The sequence below is a fragment of the Dermacentor andersoni genome, chromosome 9 (genome assembly GCF_023375885.2).
Source record: "Dermacentor andersoni chromosome 9, qqDerAnde1_hic_scaffold, whole genome shotgun sequence".
In the NCBI taxonomy this organism is placed as follows: domain Eukaryota; kingdom Metazoa; phylum Arthropoda; class Arachnida; order Ixodida; family Ixodidae; genus Dermacentor; species Dermacentor andersoni.
The window spans coordinates 128,731,664-128,750,003 of record NC_092822.1 but is presented as its reverse complement, the minus strand read 5'-3'; the positions used below and the strand labels follow the sequence as shown (position 1 = coordinate 128,750,003).

Sequence of the window (18,340 nt, the reverse complement as noted above, 5' to 3'; positions counted from 1 at the left end):
CTCACAACCATGCGCGATATGGGCAACCAAATGTGCATATTTGTCCTCTTTTTTTTTTCTTTTAGCGCATGTTCCTGAACCGGTTGTTGATGCACCGTTCAGTGTGGTCGACGTATACATTTCCACGCTTCAAGGGAGCTGAATATATGACACTTGTCGCACACCCTATGTAGGGGTGTTCATGCCTGGTTTTGCAACCTCGCTTGCTGTCAACGGAAATCTGAGGGCAGAACGTGGAAAGCTTCTTAGGAGCCGTAAAAACCACAGGAATACGATGCCTGTTCGTGACCTTGTTCAGGTTGTGCAAGACCTTGTGAATAAAAGGCATTACTAAGGGCCTCGCCGTCCGTTGCTGGGTCTCCGTGCTTTCCGTTCCGGCTCTGTTCTTTACCCTTTTTATGAGAGATTTGGCCACTGCACCAACAAGCAACTCATGAAATCCCGCTTGCCAATAGGCTACCAATCTGATTGTCAAAGCTATGCTGCATTGTATGCGGGGCACGATTTTGGTAGCGCAGCATCCAAGCACTGAAATGCGATGCCCCTTTTTAATATTTTTGAGTGGGCAGAGGCAAAAGACAGAAGACCCTTCTTGACCCGTGGGAGGTACTCCCAGCATATGTGGTGTGCGCGAAACCTTGGCCGGAGATCCAGGAATTGTAAACCCTCAGTGCCAGGCAATTCATGAGTAAAATTCAAACCCTGCTCCGCTTGTTTAAGAACATCTAAAATACTCTCGGGGGGATGTAAGGTCATCTTGTAGCTCTAAAATAACTAAAAAGTCATCAACGTACCTAAACACCTTAAGAACCTTCCCACTGTTGATGACTTGTTCCCCTTGTTCCTTTCCGTCCTTCTTTGCACCAAGCGATCATACTTATGGTCCACTTAGCGAGGTTGCTAAACCAGGCGTCAATACCCCTACATAGGGTGTGCGACAGGAGAGGAGTCGTATACAGTCGAACCCACTTATACCAATATTCAAGTGCCACGAAAATTCCATTGTTATAACTGATAATTGTTCTAACCGGGTTGCACGAAAAAATCAAAATAGGGGGACGGCAGAGCTGATGTGAGACAACTATATAAGCAGGGAGGCCAGTGCCCCTCCCCACCACTTTCCTTCGCCTGGTTGCTGATTGTGTTCGCTCATTTAACTGCTTCCTGGGCGCTCTGATCGCATGTAACAAGCCACAGCTGTCGGCGTTAAAGAATGGCACTGCTATAACAACTGCAAAGAGGTGTCACGGGTGGCAAGCGAGCTGCAAGCACCGCCGAGGCATCACTTTGGTAGCCCCAAAAGGGGCCTTTTAAATATTGCGAGAAGGCTGCCGCAGCAGCCTGTCAACTTGAGAAATCCAGAAGAAATCGGAGGCGAGATCACCACAAGCCTCTCACCACGTACTTGTCACTGGCTTGCACGAGAAAAGCCTATGTCCGTCAGCCATGCATGCTTTACGCAAAGCTTGCTGGCATCCTTCTCCAAGGCATCCAAGCGCTCCACGTAGTGCAGCGGAAGGTTCCTCGGGAAAATTAAACCCCGGAGGGACTGAATCATCTGCCGGGCATCCTGTGAGGACAGTGTTCAGGCCTGCCCTACCGACAGTGTTCAGGCCTGCCCTACCGTGTCATCGCCGCCGTCGTTGCCATCGCTATCCGATGCAAGTATGTTCGTGACGATCATCTCATCAGTTGGAAGCACTTAGTTACCAAATATATAGCCGTGCACTTTCTTTTCACCGACAACGGCGTGCATTGCCGATGATCAGCGGGTGGATCAGCCATGTTCCGTTTCGGTGGTGAGTCAAGCGAAGTTGAGAAACCGCGTGGCCAGGAATGACTTTGACACAACCAACAAAAATCAACGCGAGCGATTAAGCTGTTTGCACCACTGTACTGAATGAGGAGCCAGCGAGCAACATGTGAGCAATCTGCTTGCGGCACAGTTGGCGCAATCCATTTGTGTTTCAGAGGGTGGGGCAGCACAGAGCAATGGGCACAGCCCATTCATATTCGGAGGAGTGGAAGGGCGACGGGAGAGAGCTGCACGAAGATGGCTAGAAAATGAGTGCGCGGCAGCTGTTGGAACAGCGGCCCATCGTGCAGCGGCTCGAATTTCTCGTTTTCTCTTCAAGGATTTTGCATTTCACTACTTTTCGGCTCGGACCCCCGCAGCCAGACTTCATCGCTATAACCGATAATGCAGTGTCAGGGCATTGTAGTAAGCGGGTTATTTTACCATGGAAAACATACAAAAGTCGACGGTGCAGTAGCTTCTCATTTTTATAACCAATATATTGTTAAAACCGGTATCGCTATAAGTGGGTTCAACTGTATTCAGTTCCCTTGAAGTGTGGAAGTGTGCACATCGGCCAAACTGAACGGTGCATCAACAACCGGCTCAGGGAGCAAGCACTGAAAGTTAAGGAAAAATAGGACAAATGTGCACATTTGGTTGCCCATATCATCGCGTGTGGTTGCGAGGCACTTTTTTCTGAGACCACTATCTTAGGCAAGTCTGCAAGCTGCACGGCTCGAGTGGCTTTAGAAGCATTCCATATCCACATAAATACGCCTGTCTGTGTAAGCGAAGCATCTATGCTTTTGCACAGCGCCGAACTGGACTTTTTGAATTCTTCTATCCAAAGCAGGCAGCAGTTTTGTTCACCTTTTTTAGTTTTTACTTATGTTTATCACTTTTGCATGGGGAAAAGGGGTGTGACACTTGTGCGTGGCTCATTTTATAAAACCTGAGGGTGTGTCGATTGGAATGAACAGCTGGTAGCAGCGCTTGTCTGCATCTTTCATGTCTTCTTTGTGTGTATTTTTTTGTGCTGTATATTGGAATTTACAATGACCACCTAGCTCAACAGGCAACAACCGACTAGATTTATTTTCTCATTGGTGCTAAGCTCTGTATTCACTCGCCACACTGCACTGTGCAGCAGAAGTCATCCCTGTGACAATCGCCTCTCAGTGTGAATAAAACGGCATCCGAGCTCAGCGTGGCTTGTCATCACCTGTGGGACTTTGGCCAGCGCAGCTCTCCTTCGATGAGCTGTTTGCAAGCCATGTCTAACTTTTCTGTCGCTCACTTAACACAAAATAGCTGCTATTTTTAAACAAATTTCAGAATGAGTTTTTTTTTGCCTACTAGGGACATGCACTCTGTGCTACAAAATTTGCTGTGAAGAGTGCTCTGTCCTTGTTTTATGTGCTTCTGTTTCGTGGTTGTTTATATATATTTTTTGCATTTGCCTGTTAGTCTTTCTGATTTGCCCTCACCTGTTGCATCCTCTGTCACACTCGCTTGCCATCTCCACTGGTGGTGTACCTAACATAATGTGTCGCAACATTTTCCCTTTCTTTTGTATTACATGTGTTGTGTTTGTGTTGGTTCTTTCTGCCAGTACTGTTCTTGCCCCAATGTCTCTGTTCCATTTGTTCTTTGAAGGAACTATTGCCTTTCCTATTATCTTGTGTGCAGTGTATTTTTTCCTTTTGTTTGCTTGTCTTCAGTGTTTCACATTCTTATTTTTCAGTGTAGCAGGCATGTCCTTTCAGTTATCCCGTCCAGTGCTCCCGTTTTATGTTTAAAAAAAGTAACGGTACTTTACACCCACTAGGAGCTGTTAGTGCAGTGCGGCAGGAAGTCGCAGTGCCGCTAATGACAGCTGGTGGATCTATTTTCTAACAAAGCGTGCAGATTTTGCACCGTTATGTTCGTTTGCTTGCATGGAAGTTTTTGATAACAGTTTTGTCTAGTGGAGCTACATTTTATGTCTTTTTTTGTTGATTATCGTGACTAACATTTAGGCTGCCTGTTTTATCTCTAATGTGCTATTAATAGTAAGAATACTTAGTGTGTTAGGCTAAAGTTCACTAATAACTGAACTAATGTGCTGCAGGATAGTATAAGGAAGCTTTCGGCAGCTGGTTTTCTTGCCTGTGCAGGAATGCTAATGCATAAGATATAACTTTGAATCAGGAAGTCTGATGTCATGATGTGACTTTTATGCACCAACTTCGAGGTAGTATAAAATAATATTTTCGTGTGATTGTACAATGTGAGTAGAACATGTTAATAAACTGCCCAAATATTATACCTTCTGCTTGAATTGATGTACAGGTAGTCTTAAAGAAATTGCAGCTTGTTGAGTTCATTTGTGAAGTACGTGGCAGCCTGGATGGTATGCAGCACCTTTATTTTTGTCAAGGAGATGGGGAAACCCTGTTGACAATGCCATAGTGTCAGCTCAGGGTTCTGAAGCTCTTGAGCATTGCCTGAAACTTGTCAAGTAACAGCCTTGCGTGCAGTCTTTTGACAACAATGCTTTTGGTATGTTGCTTGAAGCTCTCGGGTCATATTTTTGACTGATAACTTTTGTGGATCCTTTCACTTTGACCTGATGTAGCATCTGGTGCGGCGACCCACTGGAGGGGCCAGCATTCTTTTCCCTGGCTTAGACAACCAGTGACCACTAAATGTGATGTCCTCGAAAGTGATCAGTTTAGTTTTCTTCACAGAGGAGAAAGTTGAGAACTTAGCTCAGTCACTTAAGGCAGAACGACCGCCATCCAGCTGACCATAACAGAGTGACAATGAGAGGCCCAGTGCAGTGTTGGTGAAAAGCAAACTTTGTGGTCAAAGAAAAGTTTGTCATGGTGGTCAGTCTACCATTCAAGTTAGCCTGCAGGCTAGCCTATGACTGCAAGAGGCTGTTCCAGTTAAAAACTGAAACTGCTGGAAGCTTTAAAGTGACTGTCTATCACTCGGAACATGTTTTTAGACTGTGGTGGGAATGAGAAGACTTCCATCGTATTGATGGAAATGGGCATGCTTGCACTGCATAAACTAAGAACTATATTTTCAATTAAGCTGTAAAAGTAGTGCAACACTGAAGTAGCATTTCTTGACAGTAAAACAGTGTTAACCAATCTGTGTGCAGTCGTGTAACCAAAAACCCATGCAGGGAGAGGTATTTTGCTTGGATATAATGTATTGCGTGTAATAGTATTTTATGCTCTTCTAACTTTTCTTTGCGTCAGAGAGTAATTTCTTATGTCCATTTAGTGTGTTGAAAAGCCTCCTTGCAGATGAATGGAGTGGTGTATCGATGGGTCATCGGGTACGCCCTCTTGACATGGAGACGTAAAACAGTGCGAGTGTAGCATGATTCTGGGAGTGGTACAAGGGTCGTTGTATATTTTAATATGTTGAAAATGCTTTGTCTTTTAAGAAGTGCTAGCATCATCACAACACTAGTGTAGTTCCTGCTTAACCATAGCACAGAAGGCTTGAATTGACTATACAGACGGCGACTAAGAAACGCATGAGATTTAGGTAATCAATAAAAAAACAAAACAAAGAAAGCTAAGAACTTGTGCAACAGATTACAAGTCGAGGACACCTATTACGTTCATAATTTCAGTGTTTAACTCAAAGCAATGCTGAACCTCGATGCACTTGCAGTTTCTCGCTTTCCCTGGGATGGCATGCTTGCTGTCTTGCGGAGAGGTCTGCTTGAGCTGCGGCTCTGTTTCAGTGCCCTGCTGACATGGCTGTCGCACTGCTGAGAGCCGGTCTCGTTTGCAGGCACTGCGGTGGCAGGTATCAGGCGGCCGTTCCACGCACGGGGCGAGACGTTCCACTGCGACTGCTGCGAGTACACCACGCGCCACAAGTGGAACATGGTGGTGCACGTGCGCACCCACACGGGCGAGCGGCCCTTTCGGTGTGGGGTGTGCCCCAAGTCGTTCTCGCGCAAGAACGTGCTCGAGGAGCACATGCACACGCACACGGGGGCCCGTCCCTTCCGCTGCTCCCTCTGCCCTGTGGCGTTTGCACACAAGAACTCGCTCGTGACGCACCTCAAGCGCCACGTGGGCGAACGGCCCTTTGCGTGCCCAGAGTGTGGCCGGTCGTTCACCGGCCGCTTCTCGCTCAACCGGCACCTTCTGTCGCACGCACGCTCGGCACCTCTGCCCTGACTTTTGAAGAGGTGCTACGATGGAAGGAAGCTCTGCTCTCTTTAGCCCTCGTAGTTGGCCCAGCCAACTTTGGTCCGAGTACCAGGGCATGATGCACATTATTCGGTAACAGAGCTCTGGGGCGACGGAACACGAGCATGGGTAACAGACACAATTAGACCACCCATTGCAGCTGGGCTTTGTGTTACACCCACAGGAAGGGCAGTGCACGAGGCTTAAAAGGCAAGCAACAGAGGCATGTGTGTGCAGTTGTACTCATTGTCATGCAGTGAAACAAAAAAGCTCAGAGAACAGCATTACGTTATGAGTTGTACCAGTGTCATCTGTTTGAATGCAGAGCCATTTTGTTCCAAGCTGTGTGAAAGATCTTGATAGGATCTTGTGTTGTCAAGAATGCCACTTTTTCCCATGAGCGGTTGGTTGAACAAAGTCTGGTTGAACGCATTGCGTTCGTGCTTGTCTTTAGCCAGTGCTTATTTTTCGTCTCCCAAGTAATTTTAGTGCTTTATTCTTCAGTGATGATGATGCATGACAAAAGAGTTGTGGTTTGAGCTAGTTGACACAGCTTACACACCAGCTATGTGCACATTGTTTCTGAGAGCTTCAACATATCAAAATTACAGAAAAACGGAGCCAAGATGGCACACCAACACATCGGAAGCACCAAAACATGGATCACCTGTGGCAATTTCATCTGTGGCATCTACAGAATGGCGTATCAAAGTATTGGCTGGAGATGTTCATGAGGGCTCTGCCTTTCAGATACTTGTCCTGAAAGTTATAACACCAAACGTTTATTTTTCTGCAACCATTGAGGTTGAAATTTGGGATGCCTTATTCTGTGCATTTGCCTCCAGCAAATTATGCCACGTGGCTCCTTTTGTATTGTCACCAAAAAAAGGTCACACCTTGCACCTTTATGTCTTGAAGGAGAAAGAGTGACAGGATTTGTCAGCAGTGAAACCGGTTGAACAAGACAACTCGGTATGAAACTTAGCAAGTTGATGAAGCGTTTTATTTCTCTTGCCTTATGCCTTTTGCACTGTAATACTCATGTGACTTGGCTATGAAATGGCGGAACACCTGTACTTCTATGAGTGTCCAAATGCATCTTAACCGAGGATGCTCATTTGAGGTAGCTAGTGCGCCGATTCTTCCACACCATTCACCATATTCACAGGGAACAATATATTCTATTTCATTACAATATATATTGTGCTTCCTTGGGTTAATCCATACTTGCAGACCTTGTGTATTTTTCAGATGTATTTTTTGTGAGCATGGAAATGTAATGAACAATTGCATCAGCATTTCCTTGTACAAATGCAAATACACAATGTGAATTCTCAAGTCAAGGAGATTAAGCTCGTCATTTGTTCTTGTTTAGAACTACTGTCGCTTTGATTTTTCCTTCTTGCCTCAGCCATTGAGCCTATGCAGAATAGCGGGACGCTGTTGCCATTCAGCTATATTTATTGTCACTTCTGTTTATGATGCGTTCCATCATGCATTCGCAGTGCCTGCAGTAAGTGCTTCTGTGAAACTGAACTTGTCTTCTTACATGTGCGATGTGAAAGCCTTGTGAAATTAATTTGTTCAGAACTGCTTGCATATAAGTTACTAAATTTTCAGTCTGGCTTTTTGTTTCGTTTTGTTTGTTTGGTTTGGTTTTTTGTTTCAGGCTGGCATATTTGTTTTCGTGCATGACTCTGCAGCTATGAACGGTGTGTTAGTATTTTAATAAATGCCTGTTCCTCACTTGCATTCCATGCAGTTATGATTACATTTGTAATCGCGCATTTACCGAGAGACAGACTGCATAGGTAGGTTGTGATCACGTCATTTGCTTTTGTGCTCTCAGGACCATTTCATATCCTGGCATTATGAATATGGCAAGCAGGCTCTTTCCAAATATGTGTTGGATGGAAGCTCTTATTGGTGCAATTGCATGTGTATCCTATACAACTGTCCTGTGATAACAGAACCTGAAAACTTCTTGCCCTATCGACACTCTTTCTTTTCCAGTTAATTTAGGGTAATTTCAATCTGTAGAGGCTCTGCCTGGTTTTAGCATTAATTACTTTGATGCGTTAGCACATATTGTATATAGTGAAGCCTTGTTTATCAACTTGCATCTCTGTTCATAATAACCTATCATCACTATCATTCACATATTTATGCCTCATCTAATGTATTTATTGCTAGTGTTTATCCAACACCGTGGCCCATTGTAAAGTAGTTTGCAATGATTTTGTTGATGTATTGGCAGTCTCCATATGTTCCTTTATGCTGTAAGTTGGCAACCCTTCTGAAGCAGCACGGCCAGTGAGCAGGCCGCAAATATTTGCCGTAAAAAGTTAATAATTAACAAAGCTGCCTTGACAGCAACTTTTCATGGAACCTACAAGTTGTAGCACTAGTATTGGATGGCAAGTACTAGTGCATTTAGACGTCTTTAACCAAGGCCTGTTGTTGGGCCTGCATAGCCAGCAACTCCCCACTAATCATGCTCCCAGGATTAACAAGGTTTCCTGCATGTCTGTTGTATGCAATCTGGAGTGGCAAGCATGTTGTGAGCCTGATTTTTTTCTAAAACACTGACACTTTGCTCCATTCCCGCTTAGCTTTATCAGCAGTGTCAACTCTTTACAACCAGGCACATGTAACTGTGGTGACTTAGCCTCGTGGGCTGCCAGCTTCTGTTCTTAACTGTACTCCATCTTGGTAATCCCTTTCAGCATTGCCGAAGCTATAGCGTATGTTGAGGCTGTGCTGGTACATCATGGTACTGCACTCGGGCCATTACTGAAACACTGCTTCACAACTTTGACCTTAATGTGTCACTGGTAAACTGGGGGGAAAGTGGTATGTTTGAATCTAGATATTGTCACATTGGTGTAGCGATAATGGCGAGCATGATCTACGAGTGTGTCAGCTATTTATACATAACTCTGTACATTGAAGAGTATGCCGAGCCAGCTCTTGTGCTTCCTTAATCGGGGAGTACTACTGAGCATGAAAGCTTTATAAGTGGTTGTTGCACCCAGTTGTGCTATGCTTCTCTATAAAATAAATGCCTTTGTAACACACATCTGGTGATTGTGTTTTATTTCAGTATGTGCTTAAGGTGAGTTAAAGCATTGTAGAAGCATGACTGCATGCAGCTAGTCCCACCAACCAAGGCAAGCTCCTCTGAGACAACGCACCATTTCCTTTGAGAGCATGCTGGTACTCTTGGGAAATAGACCCTGTGTTTGCTGGATCTTTTGAGGCATTGTTTGGTTCTTGGCAACTATCAGTGCTGCCACACATCGCAATCAGTCCTCAGTACTGGCTCTTCTACCCCACACTGGCCAGATGTTGCCTATCGCATAGTGGAGGCCCATTTCTCTTTCAACTATACTTCGTATCACTAGGCTTCAAGACTGTGATAATAGCAGATCAATTCTGCGGAAGCCTGCAAGGTGGAGGAAAGGGCATGAGAGTGAAAAATTGGTGAAGCTACAGAGGAAACGCATATGGGTTTCTCAGAAAGAAAGCCTCGCAGTGGAAGAGGAATTCGTCCTGGTCCGGGACTCGAACCCAGGACTAATGCCTTTCTGGAGCGGTCGCTCTACCACGTGAGGTAACCAGGAGGCTAGCCGATCTCTGAGTGAGGGCAAATTAACAACTTAAGACACTGGCACATTGAAAATGGCAAATCAGTTCTATGGAAGCTCGCAATGCAGAGGAAAGTTAGCTCAGATGGTAGAGCGGAAAGGTGTTGGGTTTGAGTCGCAGACCAGGACGAATTTTGCTTCAACTGCGAGGCTTTCTTTCCTAGAAACCTGTATGGGTTTCCTTTGTGGCTTCTTGCTACAATTTGAGTGGATGCCAGTTTTTTCCCTTTCATGTACCTTCCTCCATCTTGTGGGCTTCTGAAGAACTAGTTTGCCATATTCAGTGTCCCAGTGTCTTGACTTGTCGATTAATTCGCCCTCGCTCTACACTCGGCTAGCCTCGGTTAGCTCAGATGGTAGAGCGACCGCCCCGAAAAGGTGTTGGTCCCTGATTTGAGTCCCAAACCAGGACAAATTTTTCATCAGCTGTGAGGCTTTCTTGCTGAGAAACCCGTATGGGTATCCTTTGTAGCTTCATGCTACAATTTGGGTGGATGCCAATTTTTCCCTTTCAGCATTGTAATGAGTAGTCAAATAAAGGAATGTTGCTTTTAAGTCATTGGCTTAAAGCGACATTCCTTGTTCTACTACTCATCATTTCAAGTTTCCATCTTCCTTTGAACTTCTGCCTTGCTAAGCTTCAACATTAATTTATGTGACGCTCCCTCCTAGTCTGTCTTTTTTTCTTGTCCATGCAATGAAGCCAACTGCACGGCTATCAAGTGTCAGCAATCGTTTAGGATTCGCACAAAATTCAATCCACCATCTGCAACCATGCCACCATGTGAAACTCGTAATTTAGAGGGTAGAGAGACTGCCCCAAAAATGTATGGTGCTGGGTTCCATCCCTTGACCAGGGTGGACATGGAGAGCAAAGCTCCCATGTAAGTGCTCTTTGTAGCCTTTGTGTTACTTTCAAGTGGATTACTGTTAATGCAGAACTATATGTGCCTATTCCACTTTCCCCAAGTGTGGGGCAAGTTTCATGCCAAATGGCCAACTTGTATAGGACTGAATATTGACTGACAAAAGTAGCACCAGTGAGCGCACCTCTCTGCTGCGCAATCAAGCAACAAGTCGCAGCATAATACATTACCCAGTGACCATAGGCTAATGAGGTCTAGGATTCACCTCAATATGAAGAGAAAATGAGTAAAATTGGTCAAGAAGAAACAGTCCAACCTAGACACCGTAAGGGTAAAAGCAAACAAATTCAGGCTGGTACTTGCAAACAAATATGCAACTTAGAACAGAGAGATAAAGATCACATAAAGGTAATGAATGAAACCGTAACTAGGCTGACTTCAGAAGCAGCAACTGAAGTGAAAGGTAAGGCACCAAGGCAACCAGTAGGTAAGCTCTCCCAAGTAATGAAGGACCTAATAAAGAAACCACAAAGAAAAAGTGTCCAACTCAAGCGATCAGATAGAATTAGTGGAACTGTCAGAACTGATCAAGAAGGGGAAAGTAACGGATATTCGAAATTAAAACGTGAGAAAGACTGAGGAAGCAGTAAAAGATAGGCACAGCATGAAATCAGAAGAAAACTAGGCACAGAACAAGCCAAGATGTATGAACTGAACATGAGCAGGGTAACATCATCAGCAACTTCGAAGATGTACTAAAAGCAGCAGAATAATTCTATACTGACCTGTACAGTACCCAGAGCAGCGACGATACCTCCATTCGAAGTAGTAATGAACAGGTTACAGCGGCGCCTGCCTTAACTAGCAATGAAGGCATGAAACGGGGGTTAAACAAGATGGAATAACAGTTGACTGAATCAAAAATGGAGGAGATACCATGCTTGAAAAGCTTGCCGCCCTTTATGTAAAATGTCTCGCCACATTATAGGTTCCAGGGAACTGGAGGAATGCAAACATAATACGTCCACGAAAAGGGAGATGGCCGCCTCCGCGGGTTTCCTGCGTACGCGGAGCTGTTGCGGACACCAACTCTGTTTTGAACACCAACTCAATTCAATTCAATTCAAAATCAGTTTATTCAAACGACTAATAAGAAGTACATGTGAATCATCTGGGCCCTTATACTTCTCGGCTAGACTTGGGCCCATGCAGGAAGTGCGAAAAAATAATTGTAGCGAGACAACTCAGTATTTTACACAGGATTCATGTAACAGCAGTTATGCAACAGTTATACACAAAGGAAGGCAAAGTGCTCAAGAAATTATACAATAGTTCGGAGGACAAAATAAAAGGAAGAATGCATGAAGAAAAAACACAGACTTATAGTGGAGTCGAATATTGCTGGCTCCGGAAAAATTTTTTTATATCGGCGATTGAGAGTTGACCTACTTTTAAGTTAGTAGGCAGTTGGTTCCAAATTTTAGCAGTGGCATAGGCGATAGTTCTTTTACCGTACACATTATTAACAGCTGGAAGGTTAAAACGACAACTGAAAAAATTTCTAGTTGGACGAGATGGATAAACAAGAACAGATGATGATAGTGGGATGTTATGGTTTAGTATATGTATACCACACAAGCTAGTTTGAAATCCCGCATAGCAAAGAAAGGTGTAATGTCTAAGTGACGAAAGAGTGGAGCGGATCTATCTGTGTGTTTACTATGTGTTATTATTCGAAGTGCTCTTTTTTGTAAAATTACTATTTAAGTACGTGTTATACGTAAGTCCCAGGACTCCACAGAGTAAGTCATATTGTTTTGAAAAAGGCAATAATACAAAATGTTTAATGTGCGAAGCGAGAAGAACTTTCTAGCTTTTATTAGGACAAAGCAAGCCCGTCTCAATTTGCTGCTTACTCGAATTATGTGAAGAATAAAATTGAAAGCTGAATCTAGAGTTATACCAAGATATACCTGTTGATCGACTCGTTCGAGGGGGTTCGCACTTATTCGTAACTAATTTAAGCTATATGAATTTTTATATGGACTACAGAACACAATGTATTTAGTCTTTCAGGTGTGTATTGTTAATTTATTTTGTAAAAACCACTGGCACATCTGAGAAAGATCACTATTAGCGTGCCTTTCGAGCATATTAGGGTCATGACTAGAGAAGAGAAGGGCTGTGTCATCAGCATACATAATAGTTTGGGCATAATTCAAAGCATCTGGCAGATCATTTATGTACAAGGAAAAGAGTAATGGTCCCAATACCGAGCCCTGAGGCACGCCACAAAGGATGGAATGAACGCTTGATACGGATTGGTCGATTTTAACACATTGCTTGCGACCAGAATGATAGCTTTCGAAAAACTGCTTCGCTTGACCTCTGAATCCATACCGATGTGGTTTTGATAGTAGTATATCATGGTTCACAGTGCCAAACGCTTTTTTAATATCAACAAAAATGCCAATTACATACTTATTTAATGCTTTGTTAATAAATTCACTTAAACACTGTGCAGCCGTGGAAGTAGATCTGTTTTTCCTAAAACCGTGCTGGTTGTCTACTAGTACGTTATATTTATGTAGAAAATGGGTAAAACGTTTCATCAATAACTTCTCAAATACTGTGTTAAGGGCACTAAGTATTGATATTGGTCGGTAGTTCTGGATGTCATCCTTACTACCGGACTTGTGTATTGGTGTGACTTGCGCTATTTTAAATGCGTCTGGATATGTGGACATGTAGAAGGATGCATTAAATAATTTTTCTAAATGCCCACTCAGTTCCTCGATGTGCTGTTTAATGACGAGTAAGGGGATCTTATCTTTACCTGGTGTTCTACCTCCAGTCATTGTTTTAACGGTAGAAATGATTTCATCATGAGTAATGTCATCAAAAACAAAATAATTAAGTACAGGAGCTGGGAGCTCGGGGGCTTCGTGCATACTTAGTTGTTTCGCAAGAGTTGGACCTATATTACAAAAGTATTGATTGAAGTCTTCCGCAAGGCGTTCTGTGGTTCTAGTAGGTGGGATAATTTCTGGCAATATATGATCCTTCTCTCTAAGTTAACTATTTTCCACATTTTACGCGGAGCATGTTGGTTGCTTTCTATAAGAGTTGTATGATACTTCTTTTTGGATTTTCTAAGTAAGGCCAGAGCTTTATTTCTATGTATTCTATATGATAGTATTCATTAGCTTTGAACTGCTTATGCTTTCTATACCATTTATCTTTAGTTTGTATGGCAGCTAACACCTCAGTCGTTACCGAAGGACATATTGGGTCAGAATAATAAGATTTTGCATTAATAATTGTTTCTTTAAAGCAAGATGAGATAACATTTATAAGGTGGTCGAATTCTTTGTTAATATTCTTCCTGTTCTCAACATTGATCTCTAGAGTGCGTATACGGGAGCTTAACAGGCTGTGATCAATAGTTGTTTTCACGCGTTTCTTAATTTCTTTTTTGAGAGAAGAACACGATGCTAGAAAAAACACTGGAAAATGGTCAGAAATGTCAGCATCAATAACTCCAGAGAAAGACGGTGAGGTTTAGAAATTGCATAGGATATGGTCTATGAGCGTCGCTGTGGAGGGGGTGACTCGAGTTGGTTGTGTTATTTGATTAAGGAACCTGTAAGACTCAATCAGGTGAACGTATGGTGCTGCATTGTCATTAAGAGTGTCAATATTAATGTCTCCACATATTATTGCAGGATTATTCATAGAAGCGAGATGTTCTAGAGCAGGTTCAAAGGCATCTAGAAAAAGACTAATGTGCGAACTTGGTGAATGGTATAAAACACCTACAGTTAACTTGGAACTCAGTTCAAGGGATAAGAAATCATATGCTTCGGGAACCTGACATGTCAGTTTGGGACAATGCTTGTAAGGAATATTCTTGTGTACATACAAAGCAACTCCTCCGCCACGCGTCTTTGTTGGTCGCGAGAGATAAACTGAATTAAAATTTGGAATATTAAAGAATTCATCAGGTTTGAACCACGTTTCTGACAACGCGATTATATCATACTCAAACCCGCCGTGGTTGCTCAGTGGCTATGGTGTTGGGCTGCTGAGCACGAGGTCGCGGGATCGAATCCCGGCCACGGCGGCCGCATTTCGATGGGGGCGAAATGCGAAAACACCCGTGTGCTTAGATTTAGGTGCACGTTAAAGAACCCCAGGTGGTCGAAATTTCCGGAGCCCTCCACTACGGCGTGCCTCATAATCAGAAAGTGGTTTTGGCACGTAAAATCCCATAATTTATTTATATCATACTCAAAGGAATGGGACTTTAATAAAACCAGCAAAGAGTCAATATTTTTAGTTAAGCTTCTAATATTGCAGTGTAGTATCTTCAAATTATGCGCAGCTGAAAAAGCCGCGTTCAGATGCGACACATTACACATTTCTGGAAATGGCTTACCTACTGCAGAGGCCACAATATCATGCAATTAAATTCAAGGCTTCCTCACAAGTGATGTGAATGACAGACGAGGTTTCAGTTTTCCGGACAAGAATTTTTCCATTGGAAACCCAGGAAAATTTCCACTGTTTTTCTTTCCTTTTCTGAGTGGTCTTGCCGAGCAAGATCTTCAATTCCGGACATAAATGTTCATTTATGTAAGTTGGGAGGAAGTTGTCTCTGACTTTGCGAGATGTAAATCGGACAACAATGTTGGATTTTGTTTTATCTTTAGTTGATACGCGATGAACTACATCAATGTCCGATGCGGAGACTTCCGTACCAAGTTTAGCTCCAAGTACCTACACGGTATTTTCAAGGTTCTCATCAACAGTGAAAGGAAGACCCTTAATTTCCAAATTCGTTGCTCTGCTGTATTGCTTCAATTCAATCACGACCTCCTTTGTGGCGGCAAGTTCCTGCTTAAGGTGCAGGTTTTCTTTTTTAAGTTGCTCATTGTCGTCTTTCAGAGTCTTGAGATCCGCGCAGGCACTCTCAAGCTTGGCCTTAAAATCATCAAAGGAATTACTAATATACTGAGTCGCTTCCTTGATTTTGTCAAGGTCAGTCCTGATTGCATCAATTTTGTCAAACTTCAGTGACATGTCCTGAATAACTTTCGCCAATTCTTTGATGGTGGTAGGTGCTTTTTCTCCCATCATAGAGCCAGAGCAGCGAGCGACTTAGAGCAGGTAATGAAAAGAAAGCGTCAAAGTCACGCACCTGCAAGATGGCGAAAGGCGTTTTTAGCAGCGCTGTTCCACGCGAGCTATTCCCACTGAGTCCCCCGCTGCTCTGTGCTGTGTGGACAGCAAATCTTGGTCCCTTTGGTCACCAAATTTTGGACACCAAATCTGTTTTGAAGACACGGCGCGCGCGACTGCACGCAGTACACAAAGTGCAGGGGAGCAAGTGCAGTGCGACGAGTGCCTGCGCGGGCGCTTCCTCGACCTCGACGAGACCAGTTTCCAGAGTTTAGCCATTTCTTTGTCTATGGTTTAGCAGACGCGGAGGGGTCTAGCTTTACGTGCAGGTTGTGCGAGGGTATCAGGGACGCAGCCCAAAAACTGGAACGAACTTGCAGCCAAGTTCGAAGAGCTTTAAGCAGACCTGAGGGAGGAGCGGGAGAAACGGGTAGCACTGCAGGCGAAAGTCGCCGATTTGGTCAAGGTGGAAGCGGTCCAGGCCGCGCAATTAGTAAGGACCGTGGCCGAGCTTGGAGAAGAGAGGGAAAGGAGCGCAGAACTGGAAAGGCGGCTCGATGCGCTTGAGACGCGGGTAGCGAAGAATGATGGGTCGGGACACCAAGCCGGTGGCAAAAGCACAGAAAGTAGGGTAGACCCTACAGGCGAAATGGGAGGCAGGGAGCCAGAGCAAGCGGGAGTCGGCTCGCCGCCGGTGAATCGGCATAGTTACAGTGAAGCAGCGCAACACGCCCCGAGTGAGGCGACAATGCGCCGGCGGGCGCGAAGAGAGGAGGGGAACAAGCTAATCCCAAGGAATGAGGTCATAGTCAATGATAAGAGGCAGCATAATATGGAAGATAGGAGGGAGGAAGGGAATGCCCTAGTACTTATCGGTGGTGACTCAAATATGAGTAGGTGCAAAAGAGCTATAAGGGAGCGTGCAAATGGTGATAAGCGGGTAGCAGTCGGGGTGTTCCCAGGCAGGACAATGGACGCAGTACTGAGAGAGACAAAAAGCGAGCTTTCTAAGAATCTTGCAGAGCGCAGTTTGGTAGTGGTAGCGGCGGGGCTAAATGATGTCCTGACTGGTGAAGCCGCAATACTAGTGGAAAGATTAGCGGAGGGAGTTGACGATTTAAGGGTGATAGCACAGCAAGTGCAGATCGTGGTATGCACAGTGCCGGAGATGCAAGGACGGAAGGGAAAAATTACCAAGGACGTTAATTGTGGCTGTTAATCGAGAGATAAGAAAGCTAAGCCAGGAGAAAGGCTTTGAAGTGGCAGACATAAACGGAGAAGTGCATAGAGGAGGCTTTGGCGGAGGCTTTACACGGAATGGCATCCACTTTAATGGAAGGCTAGGAGCCGAGATTGGCTGGCGCCTGGCAGGCCGTGCAGCAGCTTATTTAGGGGGTCCACTGCGTCTCGGGGCGTAGGGGTAGGTAGAAACAAGGTAGAAAGTGCAACAATAGAGGCAGACGCCAATAATATGCCCACTAGGAGGTCCAGGAAGAAAACTACAAAAAAGAAATTTAACACTAGGATCAGGTACATAAACATAACGCCATAGAAAGAACGCGAAGTGGTTAGAAATAGAACATCAGTTTAAGGGCGAAGAAGTAGGTGTATACGCGCTATGCGAAACACATCTCAGGGATCTAGAAGACCCACCGTTTATTGGAGGCTACGTCTGGGAAGGGAGCAACAGAACAAAAACGGAGAGGAAGGGAGGAGGAGTAGGTATACGCTGATACATCAAGGAACAAATTGGCAAAGAATAAAGTCAACTAGCAAAGAACATGTCAGGGTGTCGTACAATTGCCGGTAAAAAGACATGGCTAGGAGTAGTTTATTTAGGGACAGAGGACAAATACAGGCAAGAGAATAAGGATCTAGTGGAGTGTCTCGATGACGATATAAAGCAGTTTGGAGAAGGTGCCGATATTTGTATGCAGGGTGACATGAATGGCCACATCGAGGATCTGGATGGATACACAGATTGTAACGGGAAGTTGATGCTAGACTTCTGTGAGCGACACAACCTAGTTATAGTAAATAGAGAAACTAAGTGTGAGGGACAAATCACGTGGGAATCCCATAACAGACAAATGGCCATTGACTACTGCTTAATGTCGCAGGGGTTGTATAGCAAGCTCGCAATAATAGAAATAGATGAAGAGGGGAAGTACATCCTCGTAAGTATAATAATCTTTATTTCAGACAACAGGGTATTGGATACAAGGGCAAAAGGCAGATGTGTTCGGCCTGACGGGACCCAAGCACCCGAATACACACACTCAGAGCCTTTGGCAACAGAAAGAACATAATACACTACCGTCACATACACAACACAGTTTTATACAAGTATAAAAAACCGAGCAAGGTACACGCTTTTACAATCTTAAAGGTAAATTCGTACAAATAAGGAACCCTAGGATAATAAAAAAATTCTGTGATCATAAGCGTGATCATAAGTGATCATAAGCGTATTAGTTTACAGTTGGGAGCCCTGCTCCAAAGAGAAATCCAGGGAAGTCAAAAACAGCACGCAAAATTAAATGACGAACAAACAGCGCAAACAGCGGCCGGCATAGAGGAATCAATAGGGAAACATCCCATGGAAAAGTGGGAACATAATCAGTTAGAACTACTCATCAGTAC

The 18,340-nt window shown here is 44.2% G+C and overlaps 1 protein-coding gene across 5 annotated transcripts in view; it reads left to right on the top strand.

Annotated features, from left to right (window-relative positions):
* LOC126529678 (uncharacterized) overlaps positions 1-9,080 on the top strand; it is a 41,244-nt gene extending 32,164 nt beyond the window's left edge. For all 5 annotated transcript variants that reach the window (XR_008612204.2, XR_008612202.2, XR_011890105.1 and 2 more), the window contains one exon: positions 5,597-9,080. Coding sequence is in view for 1 of the 5 variants with exons in the window: in XM_072284298.1 (XP_072140399.1) it covers positions 5,597-5,991 (395 nt within the window). In the remaining 4 variants the exon portion in view is untranslated. The remainder of the gene's footprint in view (positions 1-5,596) is intronic.
* The last annotated feature ends 9,260 nt before the right edge of the window (positions 9,081-18,340 follow it).